Below are 20696 nucleotides of genomic sequence, written 5' to 3'. Positions count from 1 at the left end.
GTCCACCACGGGGAACAAAGCCCACCATATTCTGCTCTTGTGATATTTACCTGGTAGGTTGCTTGGACAAAGCATAAAATAAGTAAGCAAATTATGTGGTCTGTTAGATGGTGACACCTACACTGGAATTAAAAAGGAGAACTGGGGACTTCCCTGGTGATCCACTGGTTGAGAGTCTGCCTGCCAGTGCAGGGGGCATGGGTGTGATCCCTGGTCCAGGAAGATCCCACATGCCCATCCATGCACCACAACTACAGATCCCGCAGCCCTAGAGCCTGTGCTTGCTGATAAGAGAAGCCACTGCCGTGAGAAGCCCGAGCACCACAATTCGAGGGTAGCCCCTGCTCATTGCATCTAGAGGAAGCCCAAGTGCAGCAGCGAAGACCCTAGGCAGCCGAAAATAAATAAATGATTTAAAGGGGAAAGAGAGAGAGAGCTGGGTAAGTGACATGGGGAACAGGAGTTACAATTCACAAGCAGATTAATGTGACAAAAACTATGAAAGGGGAAAATACATTCTCTACAGTAAAAGGATGTGTAGAAGTGTGCTCGGTCGTGTCTGACTCTTTTTGAGGCCATGGACTGTAGCCCACCCAGGCTCCTCTGCCCATGGAATTTTCCAGGCAAGAATACCGCAGTGGCTTGCTATGTCCTACTCCAGAGGATCTTCCTGACCCAGGCTTCTTACCCGCGTCTCTTGCATCTCCTGCATTGGCACATGGATTCTTTACCACTGTGCCACCATGGGAAGCCCTAAAAAGAATGTAGCTACATGTATTTCGTAGAATGGGGCGGGGGGGAATTTTTCACTTCTAATCCCATCACCCCGATATAACTACGGCTAGCGTTTGGGCTGCCGTCTATGGGGTCGCACAGAGTTGGACACGACTGAAGTAACTTAGCAGCAGCATTTGGTTATGGGCTTCCCTCATAGCTCAGTTGGTAAAGAATCTGCCTGCAATGCAGGAGACCCTGGTTCGATTCCTGGGTTGGGAAGATCCCCTGGAGAAGGGATAGGCTACCTGATCAAGTATTCTTGGGCTTCCTTGTGGCTCAGCTGGTAAAGAATCCACCCTCAATGCGGGAGACCAGGGTTTGATCCCTGGGTTGAGAAGATCCCCTGGAGAAGGGAAAAGCTGCCCACTCCAGTATTTGGGCCTGGAGAATTCCATGGACTGTATAGTCCATGGGGTCGCAAAGAGTCGGACACGACTGAGCAACCTTCAAAAATGGAGAAGGAAATGGCAACCCACTCCAGTATTCTTGCCTGGAGAATCCCATGGACAGAGCAGCCTGATAGGCTACAGTCCACGGGGTTGCCAAGAGTCGGACATGACTGAGTGACTTCAGTCACTCAGCATTTGGATGTATTTCCTTTTCGTCTTCTCCTCTGCTAGGCATTAGTCCTCTTGCCTGGCCTCAGACCCAGTATGCATCTAAGTTTGCACCCTCCTTTCTCACTTCCATTTTAAACCCAGTTCTTGCAGCTCTGAGGCCCACCTCCTTCTCCCCTCCTCTTAAGGTGCCACAGGGGAGGCTGCGGCTGATTTATTCCTACTCCTCATGAGAAGTGATCATCCAAGGAGTTCAGTCCATCGGTTCCAGATAGCTAAGGCCTGCCTGACAGCTAGGAGGAAGGGCCTGCTGAGAATTAGTTATTATAATTAGTAACACACGACGTAACACATGGGCCACATCCGACACGTATTTGGTGCTTGGCAGATCTTGGTCTCCTTCCCTCCTCTTACCTCATTTGATGGTGAAGGGGACCAGCCAGTACCTCCTGGGGCTCCCCCTGCCAGGCAGCTGGGGTCCAGGTGGACTTGGTCATCCCCAGCCCAGCACTCCTGGCTCTAGGATGCTTCCTCCCCAGACTCGGATTTCTCTAGGCCAGCACTGATGCTCACTGACCAAAGCATCTCATCTCCACTTTCTCTTCCTTTCAGGAGAGACTCTGTGGACTCCAAGTCATCAGCCACCTCCTCTCCAAAAAGACCGTCGATGGAAAGGTAAAGGCAGCCGTGGACCTCTGCACCCCAAAAGTCCTGTTCAGCGTGTGCGTGTGTCTCTCTGTCTTACTGGAGGAATCCCGAGGCAGGGAAAAGGAGGAAGCTTCCTATGTTGCACTGACTCCAATTCCTAGGACCCACACAATAAGGGTGGCGGGGGAGGCCTCTGAATCAGAGGCATGGTTCCTTCACTGGGGTGCCTGACCAATCACTGTTATCCCATTGCTGTCTGGGGAACATCCTCAAAGTCAAGTTGAACCCAATGAAACAGGTCTTGAGAGCCGGTACCTGGATTGGGACCTCTGGGTTTGGGGCAGAAATGGTATCAACCTTGAATTATCATGTCACTCATTCATCAAATATTTATTGAGGGTCTACTGTGTGCCAAGAAGTATTCTAGGTGCCAAGGATATAGCAGTGAGCAAAAGAGACAAAATCCTTGCGGGTATGAGGCCTTTATTCTAATGGGTGAAAGTGAAAGTCACTCAGTTCAGTTCAGTCACTCAGTCATGTCCGACTCTTTGTGACCCCATGAATCGCAGCACACCAGGCCTCCCTGTCCATCACCAACTCCCAGAGTTCACTGAGACTCACGTCCATCGAGTCAGTGATGCCATCCAGCCATCTCACCCTCTGTCGTCCCCTTCTCCTCCTGCCCCCAATCCCCCCCAGCATCAGAGTCTTTTCCAATGAGTCAACTCTTCGCATGAGGTGGCCAAAGCACTGGAGTTTCAGCTTTAGCATCATTCCTTCCAAAGAAATCCCAGGGCTGATCTCCTTCAGAATGGACTGGTTGGATCTCCTTGCAGTCTGAGGGACTCTCAAGAGTCTTCTCCAACACCACAGTTCAAAAGCATCAATTCTTCGGCACTCAGCCTTCTTCACAGTCCAACCCTCACATCCATACGTGACCACAGGAAAAACCATAGCCTTGACTAGACGGACCTTTGTTGGCAAAGTAATGTCTCTGCTTTTGAATATGCTATCTAGGTTGGTCATAACTTTCCTTCCAAGGAGTAAGCGTCTTTTAATTTCATGGCTGCAGTTACCATCTGCAGTGATTTTGGAGCCCAAAAAAATAAAGTCTGCCACTGTTTCCACTGTTTCCCCATCTATTTCCCATGAAATGATGGGACCGGATGCCATGATCTTCGTTTTCTGAATGTTGAGCTTTAAGCCAACTTTTTCACTCTCCACTTTCCCTTTCATCAAGAGGCTTTTGAGTTCCTCTTCACTTTCTGCCATAAGGGTGGTGTCATCTGCATATCTGAGGTTATTGATATTTCTCCCGGAAATCTTGATCCCAGCTTGTGTTTCTTCCAGTCCAGCGTTTCTCATGATGTACTCTGCATAGAAGTTACATAAGCAGGGTGACAATGTACAGCCTTGATGTACTCCTTTTCCTATTTGGAACCAGTCTGTTGTTCCATGTCCAGATCTAACTGTTGCTTCCTGAGCTGCATATAGATTTCTCAAGAGGCAGATCAGGTGGTCTAGTATTCCCATCTCTTTCAGAATTTTCCACAGTTTATTGTGATCTACACAGTCAAAGGCTTTGACATGTTTTTCTGGAACTCTCTTGCTTTTTCGATGATCCAGCGGATGTTGGCAATTTGATCTCTGATTCCTCTGCCTTTTCTAAAACCAGCTTGAACATCAGGAAGTTCATGGTTCACGTTATTGCTGAAGCCTGTCTTGGAGAATTTTGAGCATTACTTTATTAGCATTCAGTCGTGTCTAGCTCTTTGTGACCCCATGGACTATACAGTCCGTGGAATTCTCCAGGCCAGAATACTGGAGTGGATAGCCTTTCCCTTCTCCAGCGGATCTTCCCTACCCAGTAATTGAACCAGGGTCTCCTGCATTGCAGGTAGATTCTTTACCAACTAAGCTATCAGGAAAGCCTCATATTCTAATGGGGGAAACTGGTAATACATATGATAAGTAAATATTGTTGTTTAATCGCTTAGTCATATCCGACTCTTTGCGACCCCATGGACTGTAGCCCTCCAGGCTCCTCTGTCCATGGAATTCTCCAGGCAAGAATACTGGGGTGGGTTGCCATGCCCTTCTCCAGGGGATCTTCTCAACCCGGGGATCGAACCCACATCTCTTATATCTGCCTGCATTGGCAGGTTGGAAAGGGTGGTCACTGCAGTGGTCAGGAGAGCCCTCATTGAAGAGATGACCTGTGTGCAAAAACATGAAAGAAACGAGGAGTTAGCAGGACACTGGGGTCATTCCAAACAGAAGGCCTTGAAGTGGGAGTGTGCTTGGCAGGGTCAGGGAGCGGTGAGGTGGCCAGTGGGTCTGGAGTGAATAAGTGAAGGTGGGAGTTGGAAGATGGTGTGAAAAGGAGCCCCTGGAGGGTACTGAGCGTGGGGATTCTATGAGTGAATTTATCAGAATCCCTCTTGCTGCTGTGTTAGGTTGTCAGGGCCACAGACAGAAGCAGAGACCAGCCAGGAGGCTGTTTCGATAATTCGGGGAAGATGTGAGGGTGGCTTGGATCAGAGTGACAGCGTGGAGGTGGGGAGAAGTGGGAGACCCTGGGTATATGGATATGTTGGATTTAGGGGTGTACAAACCACTCAGGTGAAGAAATTGAATATGCAGTAGGTTATACCACGCTGGAATTCAGGAAGAAAGCCTGGGCTGGAAATACAAATTTTAGTCGTTAATATGTAGCTCGCACTTGAAGCCGCTAACCTGGATGAGATCAGCAAGGAGAAACTGTGGATAGAGGAGTGTGCATTGTGGCCCGGGAGGGAAGTCAGAGGTCAGAGCAGAAGAACCAGAGCAAAGGGAGAGCAGGCCAGGCCAGGAAGTGGCTTAACGGTGGATCAAGGCAAATGATTAGGATCCATGGGCCATATTGGATGCTCGGGTGCCTGGAAGGAATGGTAAGCGTATTGACTTCTAGGGGAGTATGTTTGGAAGCTGCCCAGTTCTTTTGGGCTTTTTTGTTGTTTAGTTGCTCAGTCATGTCCAACTCTTTCCGACCCCATGGACTGCAGCATACCAGGCCTCCCTGTCCATCACCAACTCCCGGAGTTTGCTCAAACTCATGCCCATTGAGTCAGTGATGCCATCCAACCATTTCATCCTCTGTCATCCCCTTTTCCTCCTGCTCTCAATCTTTTAGGCCTAATGTACCAATAAGACTAGGTCAGATTTGGAGAAGGAAATGGCAACCCACTCCAGTGTTCTTGCCTGGAGAATCCCATGAACAGAGGAGCCCGGCAGGCCATGGTCCATGGGGTTGCAGAGAGTCGGACACGACTGATGTAACTAAGCACGCATGCACCAGTAAGACTGACATTGGAAAGAAAAAAGGGCACAGAAATTAGGTCATTTAAGGTTTTATGAAGATCAAACAGGCCTGGGATGTTGATGGGGCAGCTGTGCTGAGCATCCCCACCGTGGCAGCTGAGTGCCAGCTCCAGCCGATGAGTAGAGGCTCTCTGCTTGGAGCACGAATCTGAGGCTACATCCTACCAGGGAAGAAGAGAGTTCTGTGATCGATTGGCATTGTCTGCCACAGGCGATGCCTCGGAATTGAGGCATAGTTCTTGGTTCTAAACTAATCAGTCCTGAATATTCATTGGAAGGACTGATGCTAAAGCTGAAGCTCCAATACTTTGGCCACCTGATGCCAAGAACAGACTCATTGGAAAAGACCCTGATGCTGGGAAAGATTGAAGGCAGGAGGAGAAGGGGACGACAGAGGATGAGATGGTTGGATGGCATCACCAATGCGATGGACATGAATTTGAGCAAACTCCGGGAGTTGATGATGGACAGGGAGGCCTGGCGTGCTGCAGTCCATGGGGTCGCAGAGAGCTGGACACGACTGAGCAACTGAACTGAACTGAACTTCCTGGTTTGCAGACAGCCGCCTTCTCACTGTGTCTACACGTGACTGAACTGAGAGAGACAGAGAAAGAGGGAGATTTCATGCTCTGGTCTCTCTTCCCTTTTTTTTTTTTTGGCTGTGCTGTGCGGCATGTGGGATCTTAGTTCTCCCTTCCAGGGGTAAACCTGTGCCTCCTACAGTAGAAGTAGAAGGCCTAATCACCAGGGAATTCCCTGTGGTCTCTCTCATTCTTCCGAGGACATTAATCCCATCATGGAACTTCACCCTCTTGACCTCATCTAAACCTAATAATGTCCCAAAGGCCCCACCGCCAAATACTATCACACTGGGAGTTAGGGCTTTAGCATATGGATTTTCGCCCGAGGGACACAGTCTATACTGCAATGTAATAATGGGAGGGCAGGGAGGGGCGCTTCTGGCATTTAGTAGGCAGCGGCCACTGATGCTAGATGTCCCGGAATGTGAAGGACAGCCCTGCATCAAGAAGGATTGTCTCATCCAAAAATGAAACGCTGGCCAGTAACCCATTTCTGGGTTTGATGCTATAAGAAGCACATTGGACATTTGCGTCAGGGTTTATACCTTCAGGCTCCTCTCCGTACTTTGCCCTGTGGCCTGGAAGTCTCTTGGCTCCCTCGAGAATGCCTTCTTTCTCCGAGGGTTGGTCAGGCAGAGTATGTTTGTCCTTCCAACAGCTGTGCCATTTCCTGCTGCTTCAGTACTAGGGGTGGGCACCCCAGAGGGAGAGAAGCAAGTCTTGTAAACTCACTTTACCCACCACTCAGACTGTTTCCTGCGCTCTTTACCTCCATTCCTTCTTTGTCTTCCATTCATTCGCTCATTTGTTCATTCATGCATTCATCCATTAAGTCAGCACATTTGGTTTTGTTTGTTAAATATTTTATTTTTAGCTGCACTGGGTCTTAGTTGTGGCATGCAGGGTCTTTGATCTTTGTTGCAGCATACAGGATCTTTAGTTTCTGCATGTGAAATCTAGTTCCCTGACCTGGGATCGAACCTGGGCCCCCCTGCATGGGGAGCGAGGCGTCTTAGCCACTGAAACACCAGGGAAGTCTCCCAGCAAGCACGTTTGTTGAGCACCTCCTTACAAACTCAACGTCTTCCAGGGGTCGAGGGTATGTGGACACCTGGGTGACTGGTGGAGAATACCTGCCGGTCTGAAGGGGGCGCCCACTACCCAGCCCCAGCTGGTGGTTGCTTTATCGATATGACACCCAGCATGCCATCCCTTCCAATTTTTTAAGGAAAGCTGGCCAACTAGATTTTCCTAAGAAATTCCCAGTTTTATGTGTTAGCAACATATTCCTATTTTCCTAAGATGCAGTAGCTCAGACAAAACTCATGTGTAGCCCATCAGTTTGTGACCTCCAAAGCTAAGCAAGGAGACACCAAAATGCTTGTTTTTTGAAGCTCTTAACGCATAATAACACAGTGTCTCAACATGACTGGAGAAGTCAAAGGAGAGTTCAGGGAAGAGAGAGTATTTGTGCTGAGAACTGAAAGATGGATTGCCTGGTAGACCAGCCAGTTGAGGGCATCCCAGGCGGAGGGAATGGCACGTGCAGAGGTGTGGCGGTATGAGGAACTGTAGCAGGAGTACCAGGAGACAGACCGCCAAGGGCACCCCTGCGACAGAGAAGTTGCACTTTGCCAGCTGCCCTTCGGTTTTCACCCTAGCAGTTTCGGCAGGCTTGGTGGTGCAAGTAACCGAAATGCCCTCGAGGTGGCGCACAGGAGCAGCAAGACCGGCCTCCAGGTGCCTCTGCTCAGACCTGGTTGGTGAGGATTTTTTCAGAGCTTGGTGATGTCAGACCACATGCTGGTGCTGGCCCTGGTACATCCGGGGAGCAGAAGGAAGCAGTTGACAAATCCAACACCTCCACCCCCGTCATGATGCCCTCTCTGCAGTTTGGCACAGTTCCCACTCACGTGCATTGAAAGCAAATGAGCCTGGCTGCCTGATTTGCCAGCCAGCCAGCCAGCTCCTCTCCAAGAGGAGCGACCAAGGCTGGGAGTGCCCTGCCAGGGAGGTGAGGAGGGAAATGCAACAGGCAGCCCAGCCTGGCCCAGGAAAGGGGACTCTGGAAAGCTCTCTGCCTTTTAGAGGAACAGTGAGATGTGTTGAAAAGAATTTGGAAGGCAGACAGACCTAGATGTGTGGTCTGTCTCTCCCATTTGCCAGTTGGATAACCTTGAGTACATAAATTCAGTTCTCTGAGCCTCAGTCTCTTGAACTGTAAGATGGGGATAACTATGACCCCCACAAGGTCACTGTGAGACTCAGATGAGGTAATGAAATGCTTAGCACCATCCCTAAACCAAATGGGTGCCCAGTGGATGCACAGCGCTTAGTAAGAGTGCTCACATTAGTGTGGCCATCTGTGTAAGTATTATCAAATAGTCTGTTGCTGGAATTCTCTTAGATGCTTTAATATTCTGAGCAACTCTATAAGGTGAGCACTGTTGTTCTATTTAGATATGAGAAAACTGAGGCACCTGGAAGTTAAGGAACTCATCCAAGGTCAAATGGCTACAAAGTGGTGTTATTGGAGGTTGAATCTGCGAGTCTGGCCCTGGAGTCTGTTGTTGTTCAGTCACTAAGTCACGTCTGACTCTTTGCAAGAACATGGATGGCAGCATACCAGGCTCCCCTGTCCTTCACTCTCTCCTGGAGTTTGCTCAGATTCATGTCCATTGAGTTTGTCTAACCATATCATCCAGTAGAAGTGATGCTGTCTGACTGTTTCATCCTCTGTTGCCCCCTTCTCCTCTGAAGCCTGGGCTCTTCATAAATACACTACCCCCAAAACTGACAACTTTTATTAACATTATTATGCCTCCTTCCAAGCAGTATGCTGTTGACTCCTCCCTTCCTGGTTCCCCACCAATGAGTCTTAGACACTGAGGATGTGGTGATGGGCACACAGGTCCGTGAGGGGCAACACCAGGAAGAATCTGGGCTCCGTCCCAGCTGTAGGAGATGGGTTGGTCCAGGCTGTGGGAGTTGACAGATGCTGGCTCAAAGGGCCCTCTGTTAATCCCAGAGCAGTTGGGCAGCTGGTTTTCCAAAGAGGACCTATCCCCTGCCCAAGTCAGCGCTGTCTAGACCCCTGGATGTGCCTTTCATTTCTGTGGCCCACTCCCTCAATTCATCATCTGTTCATTCACTTGATAAAGATCCATCAGGTGTCTACCTAGGGCCTTGTCACAGGTGCTGGAAGACAGTGGTGAGCCCGCAGATGGGGTCCTGGTTCTCTGGAACCTGTAATCTGGAGATGGAGGCAGACAGTGTTTATAAACACAAACAAGTTAATTACAGATTGGATAAGTGCTGTGGATGAAAGAAATTGGGTCATGTGCTAGAGAGTTCCAGGGCAGGAGAGTTGGCTTGGCTGGGATGGTCCAGGAAGGCCTCCCTGAGGATGTGACGTTGGAGCTGAGACCTGCCTGGCAGGAAAGGACCCATCATAAGAAAATCTGCAGGAGGAAGGGCCTTCCAGGAGGAGGGGGACCAGCCCTGTGGTGGGAGTGATGGGTGCGCTTAAGAAACAGAAAGCAGCAGTGCAGGGGGGTTGGGCTCCAGTGACCTGTGGGGGGAGTGAGGTGTGAGATTAAGTCAGTAGGGGAGGCCGCAGCCAGATGTTGAGGGGACGATAGGAGGCCATGGTGAGGAGTTTGACTTTATGCTGGAAATGATTGGAAGCTGTTAGACAATCAGAAGCAGGGGAGTGATGGCATCAGCTGTGGGTTTTTGTAGATTGTCAGGGGAGGCAGGGAGAGCAGCTTGGGGTCTCCTGTGGTCATGCAGGTGAGAGCCCAGTGGCCAGGACTGGGTGCGGGAAGATTCGTGTTGGTTCGCAGGCAGCCCCTTAGACTCGAATTTACCCGATTCCCAGCCTTCCCTCGGAGAAGGCAATGGCACCCCACTCCAGTACTCTTGCCTGGAAAATCCCATGGACAGAGGAGCCTGGTAGGCTGCCGTCTATGGGGTCGTGCAGAGTCGGACACAACTGAAGCGACTTAGCAGCAGCAGCAGCAGCCTTCGCTCACCTGCACCTTGACTCCTGCTGGAATCTGACTCTAGGACAAGACGCTTGGATCTCAGCTTCTCTGTCCTGTGCTCTGCTGCCAGGCCACCAGTTGTGAGGCAGAGCTGGGCAAAACCCAGGATGAATTAATCTAGAATGGTGAAGTTCAAACTGAATTTAAAAAAAAATAATAAAACTAGGGAATCCGTTTGGACAAAATTTGGGGGAATTCAAAATGTACACCTTGGCAGTTTCCCGGCCGTCCGGTGGTTAGGATTCAGGACTTCCAATGCCATGAGTCTGAGTTCAGTCCCCGGTTGGGGAACTAAGATCCTGCAAACTCTGCAGCAAGGCAAAAAATAAATAAATAAAATAAACCTTAAGAGGACAGAGCCTTCCCTCCTCAGACCACCCCACTCTGTGGCAGCCCTGAGACACCTTTAGGAACCTCAAGGCTCCAGAGAACACAAAACTCTCAGTGGCCCAAGGGCATCTATGGTGACAAGAGTCCCCTGTGTCAAGGTCAGTCCAAAATAGCAGGAATTGGGGGACAAGGAGGTGGATGGCAGAATTCACACTGAACGATGGGATTATCTTGTCACCCCAGGTTTTAAAATTTTATTTATTTGGGTGTGCTGGGTCTTCGTTGCTGCGTGCAGGCTTTCTCTAGTTACGGAGAGCTACTTACGGTGCATGGGCTTCTTACTGCAGTGGCTTCTCTTGTTGCCCAGCACAGGCTCTGGGGCTTCAGTGGTTGTAGCGCACGGGCTTAGTTGTCCCTCGGCATGTGGAATCTTCCTGGAGCAGGGATTGAATCTGCGTCTCCTGTCTTAGCAGACTGATTCTTAACCACTGGACCACCAGGGAAGTCCCACCCCAGGTTTTTTAACACTGGGAAGCTTGGGCTACTCAACCAGCCTCACTCCCAGACAGAATTTCTTGGGCTTGACCTTTGAGAAGTCCAGCACCATTTTCCTGAAAGAAAGAAGTGCATCCGTATCTCCAGAGCTGCCTAGGACAGCTGCCCAGGTTGTGCACTGTACAACTTCAAGAGGTACCCAGGTGACAATGAGGATGGTGCCCCTTGGATTTTGGGAAACAGCAGTCCTTTGGGCCCTTCCACAAGGGGTCAGCGTGGTGGAGTGGAAGAAGTGACTCACTTCTTCAACTCTGATGAGTCAGTTTTTCCTTGGAAGCATGAGGACTGACTGGCAGATCCTGATGGGTTACTGAAAGAGGAGAGTGGGAAGAGCCAAGAGAAGAAGGCAGAGAGGTCTTGACTGGCCCCCACCCCAAGAGTAGTGTGGAAACAGCTCTGAAAGGGAGAGTGCGGTACAGTTATCTCTCCATCCTCTGGTATGTAAAATGGGGCCAGTTACTTATGACTCTCAGGGTTATGGAGTGGAATAAGTAGCAAACAGGCAGTAAATGATGGCTTTTGTTATTAGCATCTTTAACACACTCCAGAGTCTGGCCAGAAATCCTTTTTCCCCAGCTCCCTCGCTCTCCTCCTTCAGCTGCCCTGAGCCCCTCAGTCCTGCCCATACAAACCATGGACTTCCACGCTTCCACAAATTTCTCCCAAGAATTCGTTTTCCCATCCACTCCTCTGGTGGCCAACTCCCGGCCCCATCCCTCGCTGAATTTCTTGGGCCACATTACAGGGTCGTATGACCTGTTTGACCTTTCTCATGCCACTCAGGAAGGCCTGACATTCTGATGCCTGGGGCCACCACCAGGAATCTAGGTGATGCTCTCATTGTACCGCCCAGCACCTGCTCACAGGAACCAAAAGCGACCGACAAGCGGGTGGAGTCTGAGCCTCGGCCTGGTTTTTTTGGTTACGTGTATCGGCACTTCACTCTTTTTTTATACAGTGGTAAAGTAGTATATCTGGAGAAGGGAAAGGCTACCCACTCCACTATTCTGGCCTGGAGAAGTCCATAGACTGTATAGTCCACGGGGTCGCAAAGAGTCAGACACGACTGAGCGACTTTCACTTCAAAGTAGTATATATAACAAAATTTACCATTTCAAACCCACCACCTTTTTTTGGGCCATCAAGAAGCCTGTGGGATTTCAGTTCCCAGACCAGGGATCGAATCCGTACCCTCAGCAGTGAAAGTGCAAAGTCCTTAAAGTCTGGACCACCAAAGAATTCGCCACTTTAACCGTTTTTTTTTCCTGCAGCATGAGACAAAAAAAAAAAAAAGATATTTCATCATTTCCAATGAATTAAGATTTAGCAAATGGGACTTCTCTGGCAGTCCAGTAGTTAAGACTTTGCCTTTCAAATGCAGGGCACGCAGGTTCTGTCCCTGGCTGGGGAGCTAAGATCCTACATGCCTTGTGGCCCAGAAGCCAAAACATAAAACAGAAGCAATGTTGTAACAAATTCAAAAGACTTTTTAAAAATGGTCCACATCAAAAAAAGAAAAGATTTGCCAAATATGGGGTTGGCCAAAAAGTTCGTTCGGATTTCTCAGTTATGTCCTATAGAAAAACCTAATGAACTTATTGGCCAACCCAGTATTTAAAACAGATTAGTTGCCATCACTTATTTCAGGGTTTCTGGCTGCTCTTATTCATTGAACTTACTATACAGATTTTTTTTTATTGTGGTAAAATATATATAACATAAAACTTACCCATTTTAATCATTTTTAAGTATACAAATCACTAGTATTAAGTATGCTGACATTGTTGTATATCCATCACCACCTTCCATCTCCAGAACTTTTTCATCATTCAAAACTAAAACTCTATCAGTTCAATTCAGTTCAGTTGCTCAGCCGTGTCCAACTCTTTGAGACCCCATGAACCGCAGGACGCCAGGCCTCCCTGTCCGTCACCAGCTCCCAGAGTCCACCCAAACCCATGTCCATCGAGTCAATGATGCCATCCAACCATCTCATCCTCTGTCCCCTTCTCCTCCTGCCCTCAATCTTTCCCAGCATCAGGGTCTTTTCCAGTGAGTCAGCTCTTCACATCAGGTGGCCAAAGTATTGGAGTTTCAGCTTCAACATCAGTCCTTCCAATAAACACCCAGGACTGATCTCCTTTAGGATGGACTGGTTGGATCTCCTTGCAGTCCAAGGAACTCTCAAGAGTCTTCTCCAACACCACAGTTCAGAACCATCAATTCTTCGGCTCTCAGCTTTCTTTATAGTCCAACTCTCACATCCATACATGACCACTGTAAAAACCATAGCCTTGACTAGATGGACCTTTGTTGGCAAAGTAATGTCTCTGCTTTTGAATATGCTGTCTAGGTTGGTCATAACTTTCCTTCCAATTAAACAATAACTCTCCATTCTCTGTTCCTCCCAACACCTTTCTGCATTCTGTCTCTATGAATTTGACTACCCTAGGTACTTCATATGACTTCATATGAGTGGAGGCTTACAGTATTTGTCCTTTTGTATTTGGCTTATTTCACTCATCATAATGTCTTCTAAGTAACATGTTTCAGAATTCTGTTCCTTTTATAGCTGAATAATATTCTGTTGTATTACATACCACAGTTTGTTTATACATTCATAAACTGATGGACAGACACTCAGCTTTATGTGTGTGCTCAGTCACTCAGTCATGTCCGACTCTTTGTGACCCCGTGGACTGTAGCCCGCCAGGCTCCTCTGTGCGTGGGATTCTCCAGGCAAGACTACTGGAGTGTTTTGCCATTTCCTTCTCCAAGGGATCTTTCTGACCCAGGGATTGAACCTGCATTGGCAGTTGGATTTCCCATCACACCACCTGGGAAGCCCTGGACACTCAGGTTGCCTCCACTTTTACTGGAGAATAGGAAGACGGGAAACTTCCTATCTGAGCCATCAGCACAGAGGGACCACTCATGATTGTCAAATATTACAAACCAAAAAGAAAGGTGTGTCTCATGACAAAAGCAGATATGTTCTTTAGGGCAGACTTAGAAAATATGTATGTGAAAGAAGAAAGTGAAAATCTCCTGTAATCCCATCTAAGAGAGAGAATTGCTATTAACCTGGTGTTAGGACTTCACTGGCAGTCTAGTGGTTAAGACTCTGAGCTTCCACTGCAAGGGGTGTGGATTCAGTCCCTGGTTGGGGAACTAAGATCCTGCATGCCATGCAGTGCAGCCCAAAAAAAAAAAAAAAGTTTTTGAAATGGTGTTACTGTTTGAAAGTCTGTGATTTCCCAGAATTCATATGTTAAAATCCCAACCCCCCCCCCAACATGACTGTATTTGGACATAGGGCCATTAGGGAGGTAATTAAGGTTAAATAAGGTCATAAGGATGGAGCCCTGATCCAGTAGGATTAGCGTCCTTAAAGGAGATAAGTCCTGGGTGTTCATTGGAGGGACTGATGTTGAAGCTGAAACTCCAATACTTTGGCCACCTGATGTGAAGAGCTGACTCATTGGAAAAGACCCTGATGCTGGGAAAGATTGAAGGCAGGAAAAGAAGGGGACAACAGAGGATGAGATGGTTGGATGGCATCACCAATAGAATGGACATGGGTTTGGGTGGACTCCAGGAGTTGGTGATGGACAGGGAGGCCTGGCATGCTGCAGTTCATGGGGTTGCAAAGAGTTGGACATGACTGAGCAACTGAACTGAACTGAACTGAACTGAAAAGACACTTCAGAACTTACTTGCTCTTTCTCCACCATGTGAGGGCTTAGCAAGAAGGTGGCTGTATAAAGCCCAGAAGAGAGCTCTGGCCAGAAATCAGATTAACGGACACCTTGATCTTAGACTTCCCAGTCTCCAGAATTGTGAGAAATGAATTGCTGCTAAGTAACGTAGTCTATAGTATTTTATTATGGCAGCCTGAGCTGACTAGGAAACATGGTTATCCCTCCAGTGCATATATATTTGTGGCCTTTTAAGCCAAAACCAAAACGGGATGATTCTTAGGTGGTGTATCATAGGAGTTAAGAGCACAGGCATTGGAATCAGATAGATCTGGTTTCAAATCTTAGCAGTGTAACTTTAGGCAGATCTGTCCCTTGTTTCTTCATCTGCAAATGGTGGTGATTACAGTATCTACCTCCAAGGACTGCTCTGAGGTCCAAATTAGAAAATGCTCCTAAAGGGCCTTGCACAGTTCCTGACACATGGTGAAAGGCAATTCAGTTCAGTTCAGTCAAAAGCCAATTAACTGGTGGTAAATTCATTTTTCACTGGACTATAGCTCCTTGTGCGAAGGAACTCTTCTGACTTGTCTGCTTTATGCCTTGTTCTCAGCACAGTACCTGGAGAATAGATGCCTAATATTTATCGAATGAGTAAACAGACGGTTCTATGAGAGCAGATGAGAGAGAGCAGCTAGCATGGTGGGTGATAGAATTATTGGCATCGGACAGTGCTCTGCAACCTCTCAGCAGAGCACAGCGGTTGGCTAAGTGCCTGGGTACCAGTGTTCACCCACCTGGGTTTCAATTCTGGTTCTGCTGGTTTCCAGATGTGCACATCTCTCTCTCTCTCTCTAAAACACACTTTAAAATACAACTGTAAAGTGGGGATAAGTATAGTACCAACCTCAGAGGATTAAATGAGATGATCCATGTCAAGTGCCTAAAATAGCACCTTCCTCATAGAGTTTTTATGAGGATTAAAGGAGATCATCCATGAAAACACTGGTGCTCAACAAAATGCTTTATTTGCTTGTTGTCAACATGTCTGTTACTGGTTGTCATCCTCAGATCAAACAGCAGCAAATCAAAAGCGGAGACCCCCAGAACACCCAGCAGCCCCTCGAGCCCCACGTTCACCCCCTCCGTCTGCCTCCTGGCGCCCTGCTATCTCACGGGGGACTCCGTCCGGGACAAGTGTGTGGAGATGCTCTCTGCGGCTCTGAAGGCGGATGGTGAGAGAGCCTGAACCAGTGGCCGGGGAGGGAAGGGCTCCCCAAGATCTGGGAGAGGTGGTTTTTCTCCACACCATGAAAGTGGTACAAGATGCTGGAGTCCCCTGTACAAACAGGCTTCACTGCCAAGGTCATCTTCAACTGATGCCTATGTTTCCCGAATCTCTTTTAGATGATTACAAGGACTATGGAGTCAACTGTGACAAGATGGCATCAGAAATTGAAGATCATATCCTTGAGCTGTGCCAGGGCTGTGGGTGCCTAAACTGTCCAGCAGCAGGTGTCCCAAATGCAAGGGATCCAGGACAGTGAGTGGGCTAGGCTGTTTAGAAGCAGTACCTCATTTCATGTGGAGAGCAATCTCACAGGGAAGGTTCCCTCATTTTACAGGTGAGGTTAACTGAGGCTCAGAGCAGGTAAGTCCTTGCCAACGCCCATCAGCTAATAGTACTGGCATAATTAAGATTTGAACCCAGCAAGTGTGACTCTACAACCTGAAGGTTGGGACTTCCCTGAACATCCAGTGGTTAGGACTCCACGCTTTCACTGCCAGGGGCCTGGGTTCAATCCCTTATCGGGGAACTAAGATCATGCAAGCTGTAACAGCCAGAAAAACAGCCAAAAATAAAAAGAACCCGAGGGCTCAGGGCTCAGAGAGGCTGTGTCTTGACAGGTCTGGGTTGTGACATCATCGAGGAGGTGAGACACAAAGAGAGGACAGCATTCCTCACGTTCAGCCTTCCCTCTCTTCCTCCTCTGAAGATAACAACTCCCATCTTTGACCCCCCAAGTATCAGGCTCTGTGTCTTGGTCAGTCGACACTTCCTACCTCTGTAGATTGCCGGGAGAAATATCAATAACCTCAGATATGCAAATGATACCACCCTAATGGCAGAAAGCGAAGAGGAACTAAAGGGTCTCTTGATGAAAGTGAAAGAAGAGAGTGAAAAAGCTGACTTAAATCTCAGCATTCAAAAAATGAAGATCGTGGCATCAGGTAAAAAAGTGGAGAGTGACAGACTTTATTTTCTTGGGCTCCAGAATCACTGAGGATGGTGACTGCAGCCGTGAAATTAGAGGACGCTTGCTCCTTGGAAGAAAAGCTATGACAAACCTAGGCAGCATATTCAAAAGCAGAGACATCACTTTGCCAACAAAGGTCCTTATAGTCAAAGCTATGGTTTTTCCAGTAGTCATGTATGGATGTGAGAGTTGGACCATAAAGAATACTGAACATCAAATAATTGCCGTTTTTGAATTGTGGTGCTGGAGAAGATTCTTGAGAGTTCCTTGGACTACAAGGAGATCAAAGCAGCCAATCCTAAAGGAAATCAGTCTTGAATATTCATTGGAAAGACTGATGCTGAAGCTGAAACTCCAATACTTTGGCCACCTGATGCAAAGAGCTGACTTGCTGAAAAAGACCCTGATGCTGGGAAAGATTGAGGGCAGGAGGAGAAGGGGATAATGGAGGATGAGATGATTGGTTGGCATCGTTGACTCAGTGGACATGAGTTTGAGCAAACTCTAGGGGATAGTGAAGGATAGTGAAACCTGGCGAGCTTCATGGGGTCACCAAGAGTCAGACAAGACTTAGTGGCTGAACAATAACAACCTCTGTTAACACTTAAAACAATCTCTGTGAGGCAGGGGCTGTTGTTCCCAGTTTACAGATGAGGCAACTGAGGCTCGGGAACTACTGAGTGTCAAAGCTGAACTGAAAACCTTAGTCTTTGGATTCCATGTCCTGAGTTCTTCCCCTATATGCCATGCTCCCACCATCTGAAAGCAGCCTTGTATAGACAGAGGAGATGTCTGCGGTGTGGTCTGGCCAATTGAACTGAAAGTTTTTTTGTTGCTTTTTTTTGTTGTCTTGCCGGGAAAGTCCCACGGGCAGAGGAGCCTGGAAGGCTACGGTCCATGGGCTCGTGGAGTTGGACAAGACTGAGTGACCAGGAGTTACTTACTGACACTTACTTGCTGTGTTGTTTTAGCAATGCCTTGAGCTTGCTGGGCCTTAGTTCCCCAATCAGGGATAGAACCCAGGCCCCCTGCACTGGAAACATGGTGTTCTAACCACTGAACCACCAGGGAAGTCCCAAGATTTCTGTCTTGAGAGAAGAAGGGCCTCCACACTGTGCCCCACTGAGTGAATGCATAGAATTCCTTTTACTGGAGACAAATCTTTGCATATCAAAGAAGTGTGGAGGCTGGGGACAGACTCCCCAGGGAACAGGGGTGTGAGTGTCCCATTGAGGCCCTTTCCTGGCCTCCTGGGCTCTACCTAGGGGCTCAGCAGGTTAGGGAAGGTACAGGGGCCAGTCTCAGAAAACAGATTTGCCTCCCTCGATCTCTTGCCTAAGAACCACCCTAATAGCCTCCAACACATCTCCTGGGAGTTTCCCTCCACCATCATTTGGTTATTAACCAGCACTTCTTGAACTAATCTCATTCCTGTCCAAGTTCACTCTCAAAATTTCTAATTAATTCAGGAACACAGAACACGAGGCATCAGAGCTATTACGAGCTTCATCTTTGTTTTCTCCCGAACAGTTGTCCCTCCGAGAAGGTCCCTCCACCTTCAAGCCCAGTTAGAGAAGATGACCCAGTGCATGGCCTCCGCTGATGGCCTTCCGTCCTCTGAATGACCCTCTTCTGAAGGAAAGGCCATCAGAGCTGCACCAACAACCCTTCAGCTCTTTGTTCATAGGTGGTGGGAGGTCAGAGGGAGGAGGAGTTTGGGGGCCTGGACGAACATGGCAGCCTTGGGGCTCACATGTGCTCATGTCGGGGTGGGGAGGAGGTTGCGGGGAGGGGGGGCAGGAGGTCAGTGATGCCTGGGTCTGCTCCGCCTCATCCTCCTCTGCGACCTTGATGAAAGGAGGCAGACTCAGGAAGAGGCGGACGAAAGGATCCTCAGCCCTGCTGTCCCCACTTATCAAGCACATCTCCACTTCCAAGGATCCCAAACACATAAGATTTTTAAACAAATACTGGGGCTTCCAAGTGCATGAGAGCATATTCTTCCTTCTCAGATTTTATTGTACTATACAAACAAAAACAGAAAAAATAAATACCACCACCTTCCCTCCCACCACTTGGAGCTAGCCAGCTGTGTCTGTTTCTCCACATTCCCCACAGTTTCTTTCTCGTATATAGGGCTTTTCCCAGAAAAGGCTTCATCTTCCTGATTCTTCTTGGCTTCGCGGAGGCCAAGAAAATGTGGCTGTGTTCCCTGAGCTCCTCTGGAGGAGGGAGGAGGGGGAGGGAGCAAGGAGGAGGCCCATCTGGGATGCAGCTTCTGGACAGAGAACTCCCTGTGGTCGGTGGCCAGGGGTGACTTCCTGCTGGGTGAGTGGAGAAGAGAGTGTTACCGTCAGGAGGGAGTCTGGCTTCCAGCCCTGCCTCTGCCGGGAATGTGCCCTGTGACCTTGAGCAAGGGCCTGTACCCTTTCTGAGCCTCAGCTTCCTCATCTATTAATGAGCAAAGTAACTGACCAGCAATTCCCAAAGTGCGTTCTGCAATAGGTATTCCTAGAGAAAAAGAGAGGAAGGGGAGGTTGTTCTGTGTTGTAATGTGCTCGGACACCAGATGAAACAAAAGCCAATGCGTTCTTTATTGTAATACTTCCTAGAGCCTTAGACACGTGGCCCCCAATCTGATGTTTTCCTCTGACATCTGGACTTAAAAGTGTCCAGGAGCCCTTCCAAACTAGGGGGTCATCGTCATCACTATCATCTAAGCCCCTAAAAGTTGAGCATTTGACGCGCCCCAACCACCACACGAGTGCAGCGTGCAGCTTAGCTCAGGGAATCCTCATGACAACCTGTGTTTTACGGAGAGGGAAGCCGAGGCACAAAGAGGTCGTGGGCTCACCTGAGGTCACACAGGAGGCTCAAACAAACCCAGACTGCCCATTCCTGGGGTCCCTGGCCCCACAGCGCTTGTGATGACCCGATCTCACCTTGAAGGCTATTTCCTGTCCCCGATATGTGGCTGATCCCAAATGCCCACGTGAGGACCCTGACTTGGGGAGTCAGAGGCCATGAAGGGGTCTGACCCCTGTCCAAGTTGGGGGTACTCACTCGAGCACTTGGGGTGAGCTGAGTCCAAGGAAAGAGAGAGATGGCCTTGGGGCTCCTCAGGCTTCAGGGACTGGCTCCCCATGCTCCCGGGCCCCTCTATGAGTGGCTGGCTGGCCCTTGACTGTGTCACGTATCTACCAGGAGCTCAAGAGCACGGACATGAAGTACCGGAACCGCGTACGCAGCCGCATCAGCAACCTCAAGGACCCCAGGAATCCCGGCCTGAGGCGGAACGTGCTCAGTGGGGCCATCTCCGCGGGGCTCATTGCCAAGATGACAGCAGAGGTGAGGGCAGGGCCGGGGCCCCTCCAGTCTTGCCCAAGGCTGAGAGGCAGAGGCTTGCGACGCAGTGATAAGCCAGGGGCTACCTTAGCTAGGGACCATCTCGGACGCCCCATCCCTCAGGGCCTCTGGGTCAGAACAGTGAACACAGCTCCCAGGCATTCAGCATTGCGCTCATCGCTTCAGGCACATGGGCCAGTTTAGCTTCACACCAATGGAGGCAGAAATGTTTATCATCTCCAGTCTTACAGGTGAGGACACTGAAGTTCAGAGGATTTAACTGATTCGCCTGTGCACACAGCCAGAAAAGGGTGATGCCAGGAGCCAAGCTGTTCAGCCTCGGAGCATCTGCTCCTCCCCACTTTAGTTCGTTTGTTTGCTTGTTTTTGTTTTGGCTGCGCCGGGTCTTCATCGCAGCGCAGACGTGGCGCTCGGGCTGTTGCTCCGTGGCACGTGGGGTCTTAGCTCCCCTGCACCTGCATCCGCCACATGTTGTTCAGTAGCTCGGTTGTGTCTGACTCTGCGACCTCGTGGACTGCAG

At 49.0% G+C, this 20696-nt stretch overlaps 1 protein-coding gene across 4 annotated transcripts in view; it reads left to right on the top strand.

Moving 5' to 3' along the window:
• The window catches only part of TCEA3 (transcription elongation factor A3), a 48017-nt gene that overhangs the window by 14327 nt on the left and 12994 nt on the right, over window positions 1-20696 (top strand). For 3 of the 4 annotated variants that reach the window (XM_070382890.1, XM_070382884.1, XM_070382906.1), the window contains 4 exons: window positions 1947-2009; window positions 15624-15787; window positions 15960-16016; window positions 20004-20158. In XM_070382890.1, coding sequence (XP_070238991.1) covers window positions 1947-2009; window positions 15624-15787; window positions 15960-16016; window positions 20004-20158 — 439 coding nt within the window. Of the gene's footprint in view, window positions 1-1946; window positions 2010-15623; window positions 15788-15959; window positions 16022-20003; window positions 20159-20696 lie in introns of all 4 variants that reach the window. The other variant, XM_070382898.1, reaches the window with a different exon arrangement.

The sequence above is a fragment of the Bos mutus genome, chromosome 2 (genome assembly GCF_027580195.1).
Source record: "Bos mutus isolate GX-2022 chromosome 2, NWIPB_WYAK_1.1, whole genome shotgun sequence".
Taxonomy (NCBI): domain Eukaryota; kingdom Metazoa; phylum Chordata; class Mammalia; order Artiodactyla; family Bovidae; genus Bos; species Bos mutus.
This window is presented reverse-complemented; position numbering and strand designations above follow the sequence as displayed.